Here is a 16,458-nt window from a genome sequence, read left to right as displayed (position 1 = left end):
GAGCGGCGGGAGGGACACTGGCAGCAAAGCTCAGATAACACAGCAGAGCCGGAGGGTCACGGCCGCCCTCGGGGTCGGGGGGCAGGCGTTCTGCACGGGCCGCGGGAGGGGCCCCGGGGGGCGGCTGGAGGCAGTGCCTCGGTGAGGAAGCTGGGCCTGCAATTGGTACAGCTGCCCCACCCGCGGCATGAACTGGCCACCCAGGGCGGGGTCAGCCCAGAAGCAGCCCCTCCGTCCTCCCTCTCCTGCTCCCCCTCTTGACCACACTCTGACCCACGCACCTCCATGTTTCCCACGTTAACCAGAAAGGAAACTGATGGACCTCTGGAGGGCTAGAAGGACACACAGAGTGTCGAGAGATGGGTTTTTACTTCTCCTGCATGGAAAGGAGGAAAGAATGCAAACTTGTGGCGTGAGTCCACATGCCCACATTGCATCCCGTCTGTGCCAGGCACCCAATTACCTGCTGGGATTCAGCAGCGTGCCGTCCTGCCTTCAGTGGGGCGCCGCTGCCCACAGGGGAAGTGAAGCACCCAAAGGGGAGGCAGTGGCTTCAGCCGGGATTCCCGCTCCCTGGAAGCAGATGGTGGCGGGGCTTCGAGAAGCTCCGGGAGGGGCCCGGAGGAGTGGCCCCCAGTGGCTCCACATAGAGGAGGCGTGAAGGGAGAAACCAGGGCTGGGGGGGCCCATCAGGGCCTGGAGGGAGGTTGTGTTGGCGCAGAGGACAGTGAGAGTGCAGGCAATGATGTTGCTCCTTGCCCCGGGGTGATGGGGCCCTTTTGCAAAGTGCGCCCCCCTCACGGCCCTGGTCTTCTCCAGATCTCCGTGGAGGAGCTGCACCGGAATCTGGTCGTCAAGGTGAACAAGGACGCTGTCATGAAGATCGCGGTGGCCGGGGATCTGTTTCAGCTGGACAGAGGGTTGTACCATCTGAACCTTACCGTGGGAGGCATTCCCTTCAAGGAGAAGGACCTGGTGCAGCCTGTGAGTACTGTCCTTAGCCGCGGTGTGGGAACCCAGGCTCCCGCAGAGGACTGGCCCGGCCGCGAGCTGCCGTGTTTCGCGCTCACCATGCTCAGGCAGCGGTTTCCCGGATGCACCGTGTCTCCCTGTGAGACTCGCTTGAGTTTTCATCTGAAGCGATAATAAAAATGCCTGTTTTGCAGTGGAGATAAAACACAATGAAATTATTCTTTACCAAAAGGAACGGTCAACTTTTTTGGACAATTCCCAAGAACATTTGGGTTGTTCACCCTGCCGGGATTTCCACAGGGGAGAAAGACTAACGGGGAGGTCAGTACTAGCCCCTCAAAGCCCCGCCCGGCCTCAGCCCTCACCCCCGTCAGGATCCCTCCGTCGCCCAGCATGTGGACGGCCGGGGCCAGAATCCTCCACCCTGTGATGGTGATTCCCACACAAACAGGAGAAGCGAGTCAGGGCCACTTCGACGTTCCTCTGGTGGGAGGTGTTGGCCCGGTCCTCCCTGCAGGGGTGGAGGGTGATGTCCTGTGTACAACCTGGGGCGTCAGGCCCCACTCCAGGGGTCCTACAGTTGCTGTTTATACTTCCTCATTTTACAGACCCAGGCAGGGGTGACCCAATTTGCTCTAAACCATGTAGCAAGTTCATGGTGCACTGGAATTAGCTGCTCAGCCCCCAGACCCACATTTCCGGAGGTACCGGGCACCGCGTGTACCCTTGTCCACATCCTTCCAGTGGGCAGTCAGCGCTCTGCTTTGGGAGTGAGTGGGCAAATCCAATGCAGCCAGAAAAAGTGGGCATCCGTACAGGGAGCACAACATCCTTACCTTGCTTGGGACGAGGACCCACGCGAGGGCTGGGTATCCTGCAAGGACTCATTCTGTCCAGTGAGGAGCCCTTTCCGGAAATAAATGTCTCCACAAGTAGGACTTGTCCATTTTGCAGTAGATTTCCACATGCCTGAGCCACGCATCCCATCCCTCTGACCAGGGTGGCACCAGCCACATGGCCTCCCGCCATGGTGTCTGGGAGCCTGTGACGTGGCTACGTGGTCCTGGGAAGCCACTGGGATTTCTCTGTCCTTCCAGATAAACCCCCGTCTGGACGGCTGTATGAGGAGCTGGAACTGGCTAAATGGTGAAGACACCACCATCCAAGAGACGGTGAAAGCAAACCCCAAGATGCAGTGCTTCTCTGTGACGGAGAAAGGGTCCTTCTACCCCGGGAGTGGGTTTGCATTCTACAGCCTGGATTACAGTAAGTCTCAGCTTCGGCGTGGGCACAGCCATGGTCGTGTTCTGCACCGCACGAGGGGCAAATAGACAAAGCAGGAAACAGCTTCCTCGGACAGCGGTGTCCAGGATGAGCTGATGACCCCACGGCCTGGGGCTGCTGCTCGGGGTGGCTGCTCCCAGTCAGGGTTTCCAGTGAGCCAGCGAGGAAGAAATGGCCGATGGGAGCAAACGTGCACCCTGCTTGTGCTGGGACAGCTGGGGGTGGGCAGGCAGGTAGGACGGAAGGGTCTGAGGGGATGCTTGCAGAACGTCCTCGGACGAGATGAGCTTAGGTTTGTCCAAGCTCTGCTCGCAGTCACCAGAGCCTTGTGAGGAAACGGGGGCAGCATCCAGAGATGGCAGGTGGCTGCCTCTAGGACTCCAGGGGGCTCAGGGGTTGAAGGGAAGATTCAGAGGAGCAGGGGCGTGTTGCCAGGACCCTGGGGCTCTTGGCGGAGCTGGATCCGGCCCCACCAGCGTTGAGGGGCACGCAGGGGAAAAAAGCCACACCTGCAGGAACAGCCCTTCTTGAAGCTCCCGTGACGTCCACGCGCAGCCGAGGAGGTGGGGCAGGCGGTCAAGGGCCCCTGCCCTGAGCCCATGCCAGCGGACGTCTGGCCGTCAGTGTAGCGAGAGGGGCGGCAGGGGGCCGGGGGCTGGCTGGAGGCCCTCCCACCTCTGGAACGCAGGGCCCGTCCTTTCTTAGCACAAAACACAAGCTTCTTTCATTACCAAATTCACTTTACAGTAAAAATTCATAACCCTAACATGCTGACCAAGGAGCAGTCACTTAAACACACACTTTACATGGCACGAATCGATACTCTGAATCGCCAGGCTGTGGGAGCTCTCGGATGCCGGCGTGAACCCCGTGAACAGCGCGGGTCATGGTGACGGCTAAGCAGTTCTACTGTCTGACTCGGCTCGGTGGATTTTCCCTAATCCCTCCCTTAGTTAGCTTTAAAATTAACCCTGATTCTTGAGCACTCACACACTGGAGCCCTTAATGTCACTGCGCCTGGAGAGTGGGACAGCCGTGTACGGGGCCCAGGGAAATGTCCAGGCACGCGGCCGTGCGGGGTCTCTGGTGGGTTCGCGGCCCAGGTCCCTGCCACGCAGCCCACGTCCAGAGGCTGTCTGTCTGTGGTGGCTCTTAAGGCGCTTCTGTTCCCCACCTCTGGCCAACACCCTGGTGCAGAGAGGCTCCCAGGGGGGTGCAGCGGCTGCTCCCCAGGGCCATCCCAGGCTCTGCCCTGCTTCTGTCCACGTGGCGTTCGCAGCCCCTCTCTTCCCAAATGGCGAGCTGGTTGTGTTAAGTTACAACCCACACCCCCTCTCCAAGAGGACAGGGGCCACACCCCCCACGTCTGCTCTAGCACCTGTGGGCCCCCCGGCTCAGAGGACATGGGGCCTGCTCCTCCTTCCTTAGTGAGGCGGCCATCCCCTCAAGACCTGGGGTCACCACTCCCTTCTACCTTTGCTTTAATGGTCAGAACCATTCCTGTGCCATTAAAGGTGTTTCCAAGGAAAGAACCACCCAGTACACGCATTATTCCTTTAGTCTTCATGATTATACAGGAAAATCTAGAACATCATCATAATATTTAATATAAAATCTCACCTGTAAAGCACTTCATGACCTTTCCTCAGAGCATCATCCACACTTCCTGTGTTGGGACACAGGCCTGGGCAGAATCTGCAGGGGCGTGTCCCCTTATGCGGAACACCACGGTCCGCTCACACTCCTGCAGGCTCCGTCAGCAAAGGCCAGAGGGTGTTTAGAACTCTGTGCATTTTTAATAAACCTCCAGTGATACCATTTTATAACTCAGAAGAGCCTCCTTAGGATGTCCCAGAGCCTGCACCCAGCAGCAGTTGGAGGTGGGAGACCCCACTCTCCCCACCCCAAGAGCCCCCCCAGCACAGCCGAGGCCCCAGTGTTGGAAGCACTTCCGACCACACCATGCACCTGGTCCTATCATGGGAAAACTCAGTGCCAGAAAACACTCCTCTCCCCTGACAGAAATAAAGGCAACACTTGGCCACAGGGAAGATCCCTGTTTTTTTGTTTGTTTGTTTGTTTTTGGTTTTTTGGCTGCTTTTTCCAGTTCTGCGTGCATTCAGTTCAGTGGACAATTATTGGGAATGGACGTAGCAGACCCCACTTAGGGTCGGGAGACCCACAGATGGTTCAGGGTGCTTGCAGTCCAGTGGAACCCAGGTCATGGTTCACCTCGGCACCAGCCCACCTGCAGCAAGGGTGTCTGAGCTCCCGCGGACACAGCCCCTGCTCCGGCATCACCCGCCTGAACGGGCTCCTTCGTCAGGACATTAATGGTCTCTGAGACAGAAGCACCCAAGCCGTGGGGCAGAGGGTGTCTTCGCGTGTCGCCTTCAGCAGACGATTCAAGTGTACGGAGGAAATGTGCGTTGTATTTGCCCCCAGAGAACCACGGTCCAGACCTTTCTACCAAAATGTTTTCTGGAACTGTCCGTGCGAGATCCGTGGGGATATCCTACATGTCTTTCACTTGGACGCTCGTGCGTCCTGTCACTCATACGTCACATATGTAGACACAGGCGCCCAAGTGAGGGGTAAAGTAGCGGCAAGGCTGTGCTCGCGGCATGGAGCCGTGGGGTCTGAGAAGGGTGCTCGGTGCAGCTTGCCTTCTCAGGCCTTCCAAGCATGTCTGACTTTGTCGAGCCACCTGAAGGGCACAGGTGAGATGCTGTGGGGTTGAGGGCCGGGCGCTCCAGCGTGTCCTGCAGGAGAGGAAGGTGGGGTGCCAGGGAGGAGCGCCAATGGCCCACGGGCACCTGGTGGGTCAGGCCCACGTACTCCCCAGCGGTCGGCTCCCTGGGGACAGGTTGTCCCGTGGCCTCCACGGAGAGGCGGGGCTGACAGCTGCCACCCCCACCCACCGCGGCTGGTCCCGCCTGGATCACCTTCTGATGTGCGGCCCTCATCGCAGCTCAGACATCCGCGGACATCAGCACGGAAGCAACCTGGCAGATAGAGGTCGTGGCTCGGATCCGCCCCGCCACCGACACGGGGGTGCTGCTGGCGCTGGTGGGCGGTGACCACGTGGTGGTCCTCTCTGTGGCCCTGGTTGACTACCACTCCACCAAGAAGCTCAAGAAGCAGGTACCCCTCGCTGCTACCCCGGGCCTCCCTTCCTGGGCGGGTTCCCAGATTTTGCCTCGGGAGGCTCTGTCCCCACATCACACAGGCCTCATGGGTCCAACAGCTGCAGGGCTGAGGACATTGCTGACCCGAGGTCGCCCAACAGCCTGGGGGCAGAGCCATGTGGGCCATGGCCTGGGAGCAGTTATGTGGTGGGGCAACTTCCCGCCAGACAGTCAGCCGACATAGCAGTTCAGAACAACGTGCGTCGGTCACTCACCTCTGTGTCACACCACTTCATTGACCAGTGCAGACTTCTGGTTTCTCCTGCACACTCAGATGTGCCTGCCTGGCCCGAGCCCCTGGGTGCTGCAGGCCTGCATCCAGGCAGCCCTTCACACCCAACCAAGTTGACCACCATTGTGTGGGACCCCCTGTTTACTCAGGGAACAGCCAAGGGGCAGAGGAAGGAGCTTTTATTCGCTTGCCTCTGTCCAAAGTGAGTGGACCTGGCTGAGCGGGAGGGTGTGTGCACAGCGGGCCAGCCTGCCCCCGGCACCGGTCCAGCGCTAGGCTCCCCAGGCTGAGTGGTAGCAGGCCCGCCGCAGAGCCCGCACCACCAAGCACTAGTCCACACACTGTCTGGACCTGCAGACAAACAGCTCGGGCACCCACAGGGTGCTGCCGACCCTCCCAGGGCGTGGAGAGTGAATGATGCTGGGCCAGCTGTGTGTCCATCCCCTGCTGTCTGTGTGTCTGTCCCCTGCTGTCGGACTGTTTGTACCCTGCTGTGTGTCCATCCCCTGTTGTCGGGCTGTGTGTCCGTTCTATGCTGTCAGAGTGTTTCTGGCCCACGTTATCAGAGGTGAGTTCTGCCTGGGATGAACACCCAGTGCACGTGACCAGCTATCTCCTGGGATGTTTGCTTTTCCGGCCCCGCACCTTTGGCCTCTCTGTTGTGGCTTATGTGGCATTTTCATGTGGAAGAAGTGGCCGTGTCCTGTGTTCTGGATTACGGACACGCAGGTGGCACATGCGCTTAGATGGCTGGAGAGTACGGTGCCCCCGATGCCTGGCCTGGGAGGGAGTTGCTGCCCCGTCTGTCCTCTGTCCACCTTCCACACGTGGAAGCTGAGTCGCACACCAGTGCACCACAGAATGCAGAGCCCTGGCCGCAGGAGACCACTGCCCCCACAGCGGGCTCGGGGGGCAGGGAGACAGGACAGGAGACCCTCGTGCTCAGGTGCGTGTCTCCCCACAGCTGGTCATCCTGGCCGTGGAGGGTGTCACCCTGGCCCTGATGGAGATCAAGGTCTGTGACGGCCAGGAGCACCGAGTGGCCGTCTCCGTGCGGAAGAATGAGGCCACCCTGGAGGTCGACGGCACCAAGGGCCAGAGTGAAGTGAGCGCCGCGGGGCTGCAGGAGCGCCTGGCCGTGCTCGCGAGGCACCTGCAGGGCTCTGTGCTCACCTTTGTGGGCGGCCTGCCAGGTAGGGTTCCCATGGCTGCACCCTCGGGGTGGGGGCACCCACGGTTCCGACTGTCCCCAGTGTGCTCACTCCAGACTGGGCCCGGGTGTTTCTGTGTAGGGTGAACTTTTATTTTAGCAGAAGAGAAAAAGCAGGTGCGTTTCTTGGCTGGCATCTTGCTGCCTTAGGGTCTGTCAGTGCCAGCTTCGCAGTTTGGGGGGTGAGGCTGAGACCACACTTACCGGGGTGAGCTTCGGCCCGAGCCTGCTGTCCCTGCGTCCTCCAAGAGCGCCCACCTGAGCGTGCATCAGACAGAGGCTTGGCCGAGCCCGTGGGGCAGGCCAAGCAGCCAGGGGCCTCGCTGGAGTCCAGGCGCCCTGGTCCTGATGCACAGCTTCTGAGCACAGAGTCACCTCCAGCCCCCGTGCTGCCCAGGAAGGGGCAGTGTACAGCCATCTCCTACAGACTGGGTCCCGTGTCTGACCAGGTGCAGTGCACTTGCCCGTGGCCCTGAGTGATCAGGGCGAAACGGTAGAGAGCGGTCCAGGGCAGCCGCTGACATAAGCCCCCGTGGCCCTCCCCGGCCCCCACGGCACAGTGCAGGTCTCCACTTGCCGCTTGGGCCCGGGTTCCTGTCTTGGCTAGCAGACACAAGCTCCATTTAGTTTCAACAAACAAACCTTTGAAGAGGATGGGCTGGGAGGCTGGGAGCCCTGCAGCATGAGTGACTCATTTGTGCCGAGAAGGAGATCAGGTTGATTTAACTGATTCGACTATCTGCATGCTCTTCCTGGGGGCCGGGAAGGTGTTTAGCCCTCGCCTGTGGGCATGTGACTGAGTTTTCTGGGCAGAAAGGAGTCCGTGTCCCGGAGGAGAAAGGCCGGGGACGGAGACGGCCCTCGGATGCCCGGGAGCACCGTGGTGGGGGATGAGGAGGATGGGCAGCCCGGTCTCCAGACAGCCGGCCGGCCCGCCTGCTAAGATGGTGTTTGTTCTTTCCCCACTGGCCCAGATGTGCCTGTGACCTCAGCGCCAGTCACGGCCTTCTTCCGCGGCTGTATGACACTGGAGGTCAACCAGAAGGCGCTGGACCTGGACGAGGCCGCCTACAAGCACAGTGACATCACGTCACACTCCTGCCCCCCGGTCGAGCAGGCCACCCCCTAGGCCAGCAGGAGGAGGGAAGACCTGCCACCCCCACCCGCCTGCGAGGCCAGCTCTGGACACTGCGCCCTCCCCGCCCCCCAGGCTGAGTTTCCTCCGAGACTGTTCTTTGCCTTGTAACATATGTGTATATAGTTGAGGGACTGATGTTAGCCACCCAAAGCCACAGCCCCGACGCCAGCGTGTCCAGCGCGTGGAGGCCAGGGGCTGCCACATGCCAGAGCAGACCCAGGAAAATAATTCTGTTATTTTTATTACCGAATGCTTCTTTCTGGCTTAAAAATATGGAAAAATAAAATATTTACAGAACCCTTTTTAACTGTGCTGCAGGCTCTGCTCCTTGCTCATTAGTGCCCAGCAGGTGGTGTCAGCAGCTCGAGGTCTTGAGTACCCGCCCCAGCTCCAGGCACCCTCCACTGCACTCCTACCTGGCTCCTGGCTCTGGGAGCCACTGCCCTGCTCTCTGTGCTGTGGACTCAGGCGGAGGCAGGTCCCCGGTCGCCCCTCTTGGCACAAGGCCGGTCAGCACCTGCTTCTTTCTCCCTGGACGAACCCATCTTGGTCTCCCATTTTCTCTGTATAAAACGGAAATCCCTGTTTCCTCTCTTCTGAGAGGCACATCTGGCTGGAGCCCCTGGAATCAGCACACACAGGTCCACCTGCAGCTCTGTGAGACAGGGCGGGCCAGACAAGCCTCTGGCCCCAGGAAGACCACCATATGGAAATGCACGTGGAGCCCCGGGGCCACCAGCACCCACAGAGGTCACGGAGGCCCGGGGTGGCGGTGGGGGAGACTAGTGTCGAGGTTGGAGCTCCAGCAGGACAGGTCCGTCTGCCTGATGCGATTGCCACAGGATGGCTGACGGTCTCCACCGCGGCGGGCGTCCACGCACAATGCGCCAGACAAGTTTCCAGCATCCACTGGGGATTGTGCTCGAAGACTGAATGGCTCTTCCAAGACTGAGATTCTCCTTTTTTAGATACCAAACCCCAGAGAATGTTCTGGGGCTGTGGGACAGGTGTGGGCCGTGTTTCCTTTCAGATGTTACTCCACGGATGGCAGCAAAGTGTCCCATATAGCCCTGTCATTTCTCAGTGTATGGTGTGATCTCTGCAAGTTGCGTCAGCCCAGCATGGAGCAGTCTGGATTTCGGTGCCTGACAGCTGAACGTGAGTCTAGAAGTCACAACCTGACCCAGAGAGGACCATGTGCAGAAGGAAGGACAGAAGCCTGAGGAGTGCACCCACAGCTAAGGAATGAGCACACAGGAATCAAAGCGGGCCATGCAGCATGGAGGAGGAGAGACTCCCTTCCAGGTTTCTAGAAAGCAGGGTATGGCTTCGAGGACTGCAAGGGCCCTGCCTGGCTGGATTGGCAGGTGGAATGGCCCCAAATGTGCCCTGGTGGGAGCAGGTGAGCCTCCCTCCTCAGTCGTGGCGGGCCTGCCCTTGAAGGGGTCTCCAGGATTCTAGAAGGAATGGCCATCACAGACACCCACCAGGATGGACCCCTCCCGGGTCCTGCTCACCTTGGAGATGACAGCAGGAGGTTGCAGATGCCGTGGCGAGGACATAGGAAGGCCCACAGGCTCCGGCGGGCCTGGCCACTGAGGCTGACCGGGGGTCCCTGGCACATTCACTGTGTCCTCGGCACTCCCAGGCCTGCCCACAGCCGCCTGTGTGTCCGGACACCACCACCACCTACCTGACTATGTCCTTTCTATTGTTTTCCTAAACGTCTGGCAGCATCTTGTAGAAGTTTTGTTGACTCAGGACTGGAAAAAACTAGTCTAAGAGGTTCTTCAGGTGGTTTTCCACACTGGTGCATGAGAAACCAGAGATGCAGGGAAGCCGTGTCCTTGGAGCTGTGGTCCTGCTCTGAGCAACTATGTCTTCATGAAACATCCATCTCCAGCCAAGGTCCTAGTGGAAGGGCCTCTACCCATGGCAGTGTGGGCTTCCCTACTCTCAGTCTGCAGCCAGGGCAGATGTATGTGTCTGCTTGTACCATCAGGGGACCCCAAACCCAGGCCCCCTCTGCTGGCTCTGGGATGTGCAGGCAGCTGGGTTGGAGCTGCAGGACACAGCCTCAGCTGTCCATGAGGGGAGTGAAAGCTCAGTTCCTGGGGGCTTTGGTGTTGACCAGGAGGACCAAGGTTTGGACACTGTCTGCCCAATAAGCAGGAAGCTTCACCTCTACCCAGAGAGCCTCCAGCACCAGCTGAGCACAGCGCTAAGAGGTGTGGGGAGAGAGGTCTGCCTGTGGCCTCCAGGAGAGCACCCTGCCGCCCACCAGCTGGCCTCACAAACATCAGGAGCCCAAAGCAGCTTTAGGGCCTGATCCATTTCTCAGCTTGTCACTGCACCATTCCCCGTGGTGGTGTCTGGTTTCCCTCACTGTGGAGGCAGCTCTGGAATGTTCCTGTGGAATGTTCCCCTGGCCAGCACCAATCTCTCGAGAAGCCAGGACGGTCAGAGCCGAGAGCATACACACTGAGCTCCAGGACCCCGTGGACACACAATAGAGGCCATGGCTCAGGGGCTGTCTGACCACCATGGGCTCATCTTCCGTCCAGGAAAGCTAGGCACAAATGTGTTTCCTGCTGTGGTTTCCTTAGACTTCCACTGGGCGCCGGGGGTTATTCTAACTACTGCCAAGAAAAAGCTTATAGCCCGAAAAGAGCTGAATATAGCAGTACGTTCCCCAGCGGTGCTAGGCAGGTTGACACCCTTTCCACTGTCCAACCAGGCAGGGCTGGCTGTAGAGGACTCTGTGACAGATGAAGGTCCATCCCGTCTGACTGTGCGCCCTGGAGATGGGGCTGGGGTGATCCTGACTGTGCGCCATGGAGATGGGGTCGGGGTGATCCTGTCTGTGGGCCTTGGAGGTGGGGCCGGGGTGATCCTGACTGTGGGCCCTGGAGGTGGGGCCGGGGTGATCCTGACTGTGGGCCCTGGAGGTGGGGCCGGGGTGATCCTGACTGTGGGCCCTGGAGGTGGGGCCGGGGTGATCCTGACTGTGGGCCCTGGAGGTGGGGCCGGGGTGATCCTGACTGTGTGCCCTGGAGATGGGGCTGTGGTGATTCTGTGTATCATGGAGATGAATTTGGGGTGGTTCTGACTATGCACTGGAGGTGGGGCTGGGGTAATTCTGACTGTTCGCTGTGTTGGAAGAGCTGGATGAACCTGATTCTGCCTCATGGGGGAGGCCAGTAGACCATTTGATTTAGTGCTATGGAGATGGAGTGGGGAACAGAATACGCTGTGTGACAGATTTATGGTCTAATTTGCTTTTTTGCTTCTCAAGAGAAGAGCCATAATAATTTTGTTTGTTGTTCTTTGTGTTTGTTTTTAGGATAGTATTGATAGAGAACACGTGTTTTATGAAAAGGGCTCTTCTGGGTCATTTAGTAGCATCCCTGCCATCTAGGAACTAGCACCGGCAGTACCCGGACCTCAACCCCAGCAGCATTCACAACAATCAAAAATGTCTCCAGACATTGCCAAATGTCCCCTAGGTTCAAAACCATCCCTGTTGAATGCCACTGCATTAAAGGTAAGGGATATTTGAGCTAACCTCACATGGCATAAAGTAGAGTATATATTTAAATCTAAAAGTAGTCTATAAAACACTAGAAGATCATGTGAAACTACAGCTGTGGGCCTGTGGATCCACCCTTCTTTCTGTTAGTAAAGCTCATTGGCTCACAGTCACACTCATTACTGTTCTATGTCTACACCTGGATTGGTCCACAATGTCAGAGTTGAGTAGTTGTTATGCACTTACTGGCCCTCTCAACCAACAATACTCACTATCTGGCCCTTTACACACAGATTTTGCTGACCCTTGTGACAGGAGAGTGTTACCATGGGGGCGCCTGAGTGGCTCAGTTGTTGAGCATCTGCCTTCGGCTCAGGTCATGGTCCCAGGGTCCTGGGATCGAGCCCCGCATCGGGCTCCCTGCTCTGCGGGAAGCCTGCTTCTCCCTCTCCCGCTCCCCCTGCTTATGTTCCCTCTTTCGCTGTGTCTCTCTCTGTCAAATAAATAAAATCGAGTCCCGCATGGGGCTCTCCACTCCGCGGGAAGCCTGCTTCTCCCTCTCCCACCCTCCCTGCTTGTGTTCCTGCTCTGGCTATCTCTCTATCAAATAAATAAATAAAATCTTAAAAAAAAAAAAAGGAAGAGTGTTATCATGACCTAAGGTAGAGAACTATTTCTTAGATAAAACACAAAGTGCTCGGCGCCTGGGTGGCTCAGTCGTTAAGCGTCTGCCTTCAGCTCAGGTCATGATTCCAGGGTCCTGGGATCGAGTCCCACATCGGGCTCCCTGCTCAGTGGGGAGCCTGCTTCTCCCTCTCCCCCTGCTTGTGTTCCCTCTCTTGCTTTCTCTGTCTCTATCAAATAAATAACTAAAATCTTTAAAAAAAAAAAACAACAAAACACAAAGTGCTCTGATGATGAAGGAAAAAATTTAAAAATTGAGCAACATTAAAATCAAGAACTTCAAGAACAGAGTTAGAAGACTGACCATATCTGACTCCAAGACCTACTGCAAAGCTACCACGATCAATACAGACTGGTATTGCCAAAAGAATGGACAGATCAGTGGAGCAAACAGAGAGAGCCCAGAAACAGACCCACATAAATGCAGTCACTGGTCCTTGACAAAGGAACAAAGGCAACACAACAGAGCTAAGATCATCTCTTCTACAAATGGTGCTGGAGCAACTGGACATCCACATGCTGGAAAATGAAGCCAGACACAGAACTTACCCCTTCACAAATAACCCCAAAAGGATCACATACCTAAAGGTAAAAGGCAAAACTATAAAACTCTGAGATAGGGCATGAGGATGACTTGGTAGATACAGTACCAAAGGCAAAATTCGTGCAAGACAGAATGGACAAGCTGGACTTCAGCAAAGTTAAAACTTCTGCTCTGCAAAAGGCAGTGTCAAAAGAAGACAAGCCATAGACCAGGAGAAAGTATTTGCAAAAGACACATCTAACAAGGGACTGGTACCCAGAATATACAAAGAATTCTTAAAACCCAACAACAAGAAAACAAACAACCCAAATAAAAATGGGCAAAAGACCCGAACAGACACCTCACCAAAGCAGGTGCACAGCTGGCTAATAAGCACATGACAGGGTGCTCCTCGGCATTGTCATCGGGGAGCTCCAGATGGACATGACAGCGAGACACCGCTGCCCACTACTAGAGCGGCCGTGACCCGGATCACCCACCGTGCCCAGCGCTGGCAGGTGAGAGTGGGTACGGCCGCCTGGAAGAATCTGGTGGTTTCTCACAAAGCCAAACACACTCTTAGCATCCGACCCAGCAATCACGCTCCTCGGTAGTGACTCAAAGGATGTGAAAACATACGCACACAAAATCCCGGGCTGGGGCAGAGGCGGGGGGCTGGCCTCTCGTCCTGGCTGGTGTCCTCCAACCTTCTTTGTCAGTAGCACCACCTCATACCTTTGCTTTAAGCATTCTTTCTGCACGTATATTAAATTTCATAATTAAATCACTTTAGGACACAAGAAAAGGAAATACATTTACAACTATTACCACCTGGGAAGCCACTCAATGAGGAAGGGCCTTGCCTCCTGGACATTTTCTTTTTCCTATAGGTCAGATAACCTTTCCCCTCAAGTTCACAGGGTGTCTCTGCTCAGCTAGGGATCATTCTTCATGGTGATGACGATGGTCTTGTTCTTGTTTACTGTGCCATATTCCTGGTTTTTCTTTACACACATTAATATCATGGTATTCTGCTCCCTTTTCCTTGAGATACAAGTCACATACCATAATATTTACCCTTTAACAATGTACAAATCAGTGGGTTTTACTCATTAACAAGGCTTTGCAACCGTCATCACCATCTGTTTCTAGATTATTTCCTTCCCACCAACAGGGAGCCCTGTACCCAGTAGCAGCCTCCAGCCTGGGTCTGCTGAGTGCCAACCACAGTCAGTGATGGAGAAAGAGTAGCTCAGCCGAGAGGGGCTGAGGGAGAGGTCCCACCGAGACCCACTCAGCATGGTACCCATCAGAGCTTCTAGGCCAGGTCCCTTGAAGCGTCTACACTCGGGCACAGACTGACCAGCATCTGTCGCTATAAAGGCAAAGGCTTTGGCAGAGATTTTTTTCTTTCAGGGAATGGTACCCAGAACACACTGCAGGCCAGGCACGGGCAGGCAGCACGTGCCAGGGGTGGGGGAGCTGTCCTGGGGACTGGGGGTCAGGTGTGGTCACGTGCAGTGTGCAGAGTATGGGGAGCTGTCCTGGGGCCTGGGGGTCAGGCGTGGTCACGTGCAGTGTGCAGAGTGTGGGGAGCTGTCCTGGGGCCTGGGGGTCAGGTGTGGTCACGTGCAGTGTGCAGAGTGTGGGGAGCTGTCCTGGGGCCTGGGGGTCAGGTGTGGTCACGTGCAGTGTGCAGAGTGTGGGGAGCTGTCCTGGGGCCTGGGGGTCAGGTGTGGTCACGTGCAGTGTACAGAGTGTGGGGAGCTGTCCTGGGGCCTGGGGGTCAGGTGTGGTCACGTGCAGTGTGCAGAGTATGGGGAGCTGTCCTGGGGCCTGGGGGTCAGGTGTGGTCACGTGCAGTGTGCAGAGTGTGGGGAGCTCTTCTGGGGACTGGGGGTCAGGTGTGGTCACGTGCAGTGTGCAGAGTGTGGGGAGCTCTTCTGGGGACTGGGGGTCAGGTGTGGTCACGTGCAGTGTGCAGAGTATGGGGAGCTGCCCTGGGGACTGGGGGTCAGGTGTGGTCACGTGCAGTGTGCAGAGTATGGGGAGCTGCCCTGGGGACTGGGGCGGGGGGTGCCTGGAGCCACCACCAGGCTGGGAGTTGAATTGTTCACATTCTTTGTGGCTGGGGCAAGGGATAAAGACATTCTTGTGGGCAAGAGCAAAATTGTTGGCCTGGGAGTTTAATATTTTTTATCAGCTCTTGGGCTCCCAGGGCAGATAGAAATGGCTTTGGGTGACGTTGGTATAAACGATCTTGGGAAACATGGACGCTACTGCGTGGCTCTGACCCCGGGTTGAGTGCGGAGGTCAAAAGCTGTCCTTGAGTCTTGGCGCCTGGCTGCCTTCTGGGGTTAGTGGCGCGGTTCCAGTCAGCACAGCCTGATGTGCTGCTCAGCGGCTCTTCCAGGCGGGCCGGGTCCTGATGAGACGGGAGCCCCAGCCCTGGCACTTCGCTCCCTGCAGGCCGGCGGGTGCTTGGGGTGCGCTCTGGAGGCCGTGGAGCCGGCCTTTCTTCCCTGTCCAGGCCCCCACACGACAGTAAGCTCATGAAACGCATCCGACCCCTCGGATTGCCAAAACCTCCTGACTCGGCCAAACTGTGCTGGTTCCTAAGCTCCAGGCAGATGAGGGGATTGCTGAGCCACACACCGAGGTGCCCAGGGAACCCCGCTCTGGTGCGCCCTCCTCGGATGCCTGAGCCCAGCTATAGGAGCCGCCTTAGTGCTCCCTGTTCCCAGCCCTGCGCCAGTAGGAGGCATTTCCTCTGAAGGACACAGCGTGTTGTTGTTTCCCTTGTGCAAACCCAGAGGGTGGGCACCACCTCCATCTGCAAAGAGGAAGTCATGCGCAGGCCAGGGCTGGGCCCGGTGTGACCCAGTCAGGGCTTCGGAGTCTAAATTTAACTCGTTCCCACTCCTAGAAACCGAAGGCAGCTCGCGGACCAGAAAGCAGGCTTTCGGCTTCCTTGTCTTTCTGAGGTCAGTTAGCAGGCTGCTCCCCTGACCCGCCGTGTGTCCTCTGTCCCATGGACGGCCTCCTCATGTGAATGTGTGTGCTCAGCGTCTGTAGAGAAAGCTTTCCATGTGCTCAGCAAACTGGGAGGTGTCTCTGCACCGCGCGGGGTCCTTGTGTCAGACCAGCAGGGGGAGCAGGAGACCGTTCTCCTTACCTGGGTCTCCTCTTGCTTTTTTCCTCTAGGCTCTTCTCTCCACCCCTCCCCTCCCGACCTCCCCTCCCCTCCCCACCTCTGCTTATCTCCTTTCCCCAGTGATCCAGGACTGTAATTTAGGACTCTGGCCAGGATTGGATCATTGCCCAGGTGGGTGTGCACCTGTTGTACCAGGTGTGTCCTGGCCAATGGCCGTCGGTCTGCAGGAGACAGAGCTGCACCCCAGGCTAAAAGGCCTCAGAAGTCAGCCACCCCAGTGGTCACGTGGAGCAGAGAGATTGGGCCTCAGAGGTACCTGCTCTGCAGGCAAGGGGGGCCCCATACGGGGCGCCCTGCATAGCAGATTGGACAGCCTCTAGAATAATCCATGAAAGATGGCAGCTGGTAGCCCAGACGCCTTGAATGGGAAGCATGTAGCCTCAGGTAGGAAGTCTTTTGGCAGGTGTGACGGCAGATTTGGAAAGAAAGCACACACAGACCTCAGTGAACACGTACACCTTACAAACAGCATTTGATATTTGAG

The 16,458-nt window shown here is 57.2% G+C and overlaps 1 protein-coding gene across 1 annotated transcript in view; it reads left to right on the top strand.

Moving 5' to 3' along the window:
* Positions 1-8,015, top strand: part of GAS6 (growth arrest specific 6) — a 35,475-nt gene extending 27,460 nt beyond the window's left edge. Inside the window, exons 11-15 of the mRNA XM_028087370.2 lie at positions 820-984; positions 2,070-2,238; positions 5,228-5,400; positions 6,641-6,869; positions 7,861-8,015. Of these exons, the coding sequence (XP_027943171.2) occupies positions 820-984; positions 2,070-2,238; positions 5,228-5,400; positions 6,641-6,869; positions 7,861-8,015 (891 nt within the window). The remainder of the gene's footprint in view (positions 1-819; positions 985-2,069; positions 2,239-5,227; positions 5,401-6,640; positions 6,870-7,860) is intronic.
* Positions 8,016-16,458: the final 8,443 nt, after the last annotated feature.

Source organism: Eumetopias jubatus, unplaced genomic scaffold (assembly GCF_037043125.1).
Source record: "Eumetopias jubatus isolate StellerSeaLion01/CBP00866 unplaced genomic scaffold, mEumJub1_p1.0 scaffold_3, whole genome shotgun sequence".
NCBI lineage: Eukaryota > Metazoa > Chordata > Mammalia > Carnivora > Otariidae > Eumetopias > Eumetopias jubatus.
The sequence above is the reverse complement of the archived record's forward strand: the minus strand, read 5'-3'. Positions and strand labels throughout refer to the sequence as shown.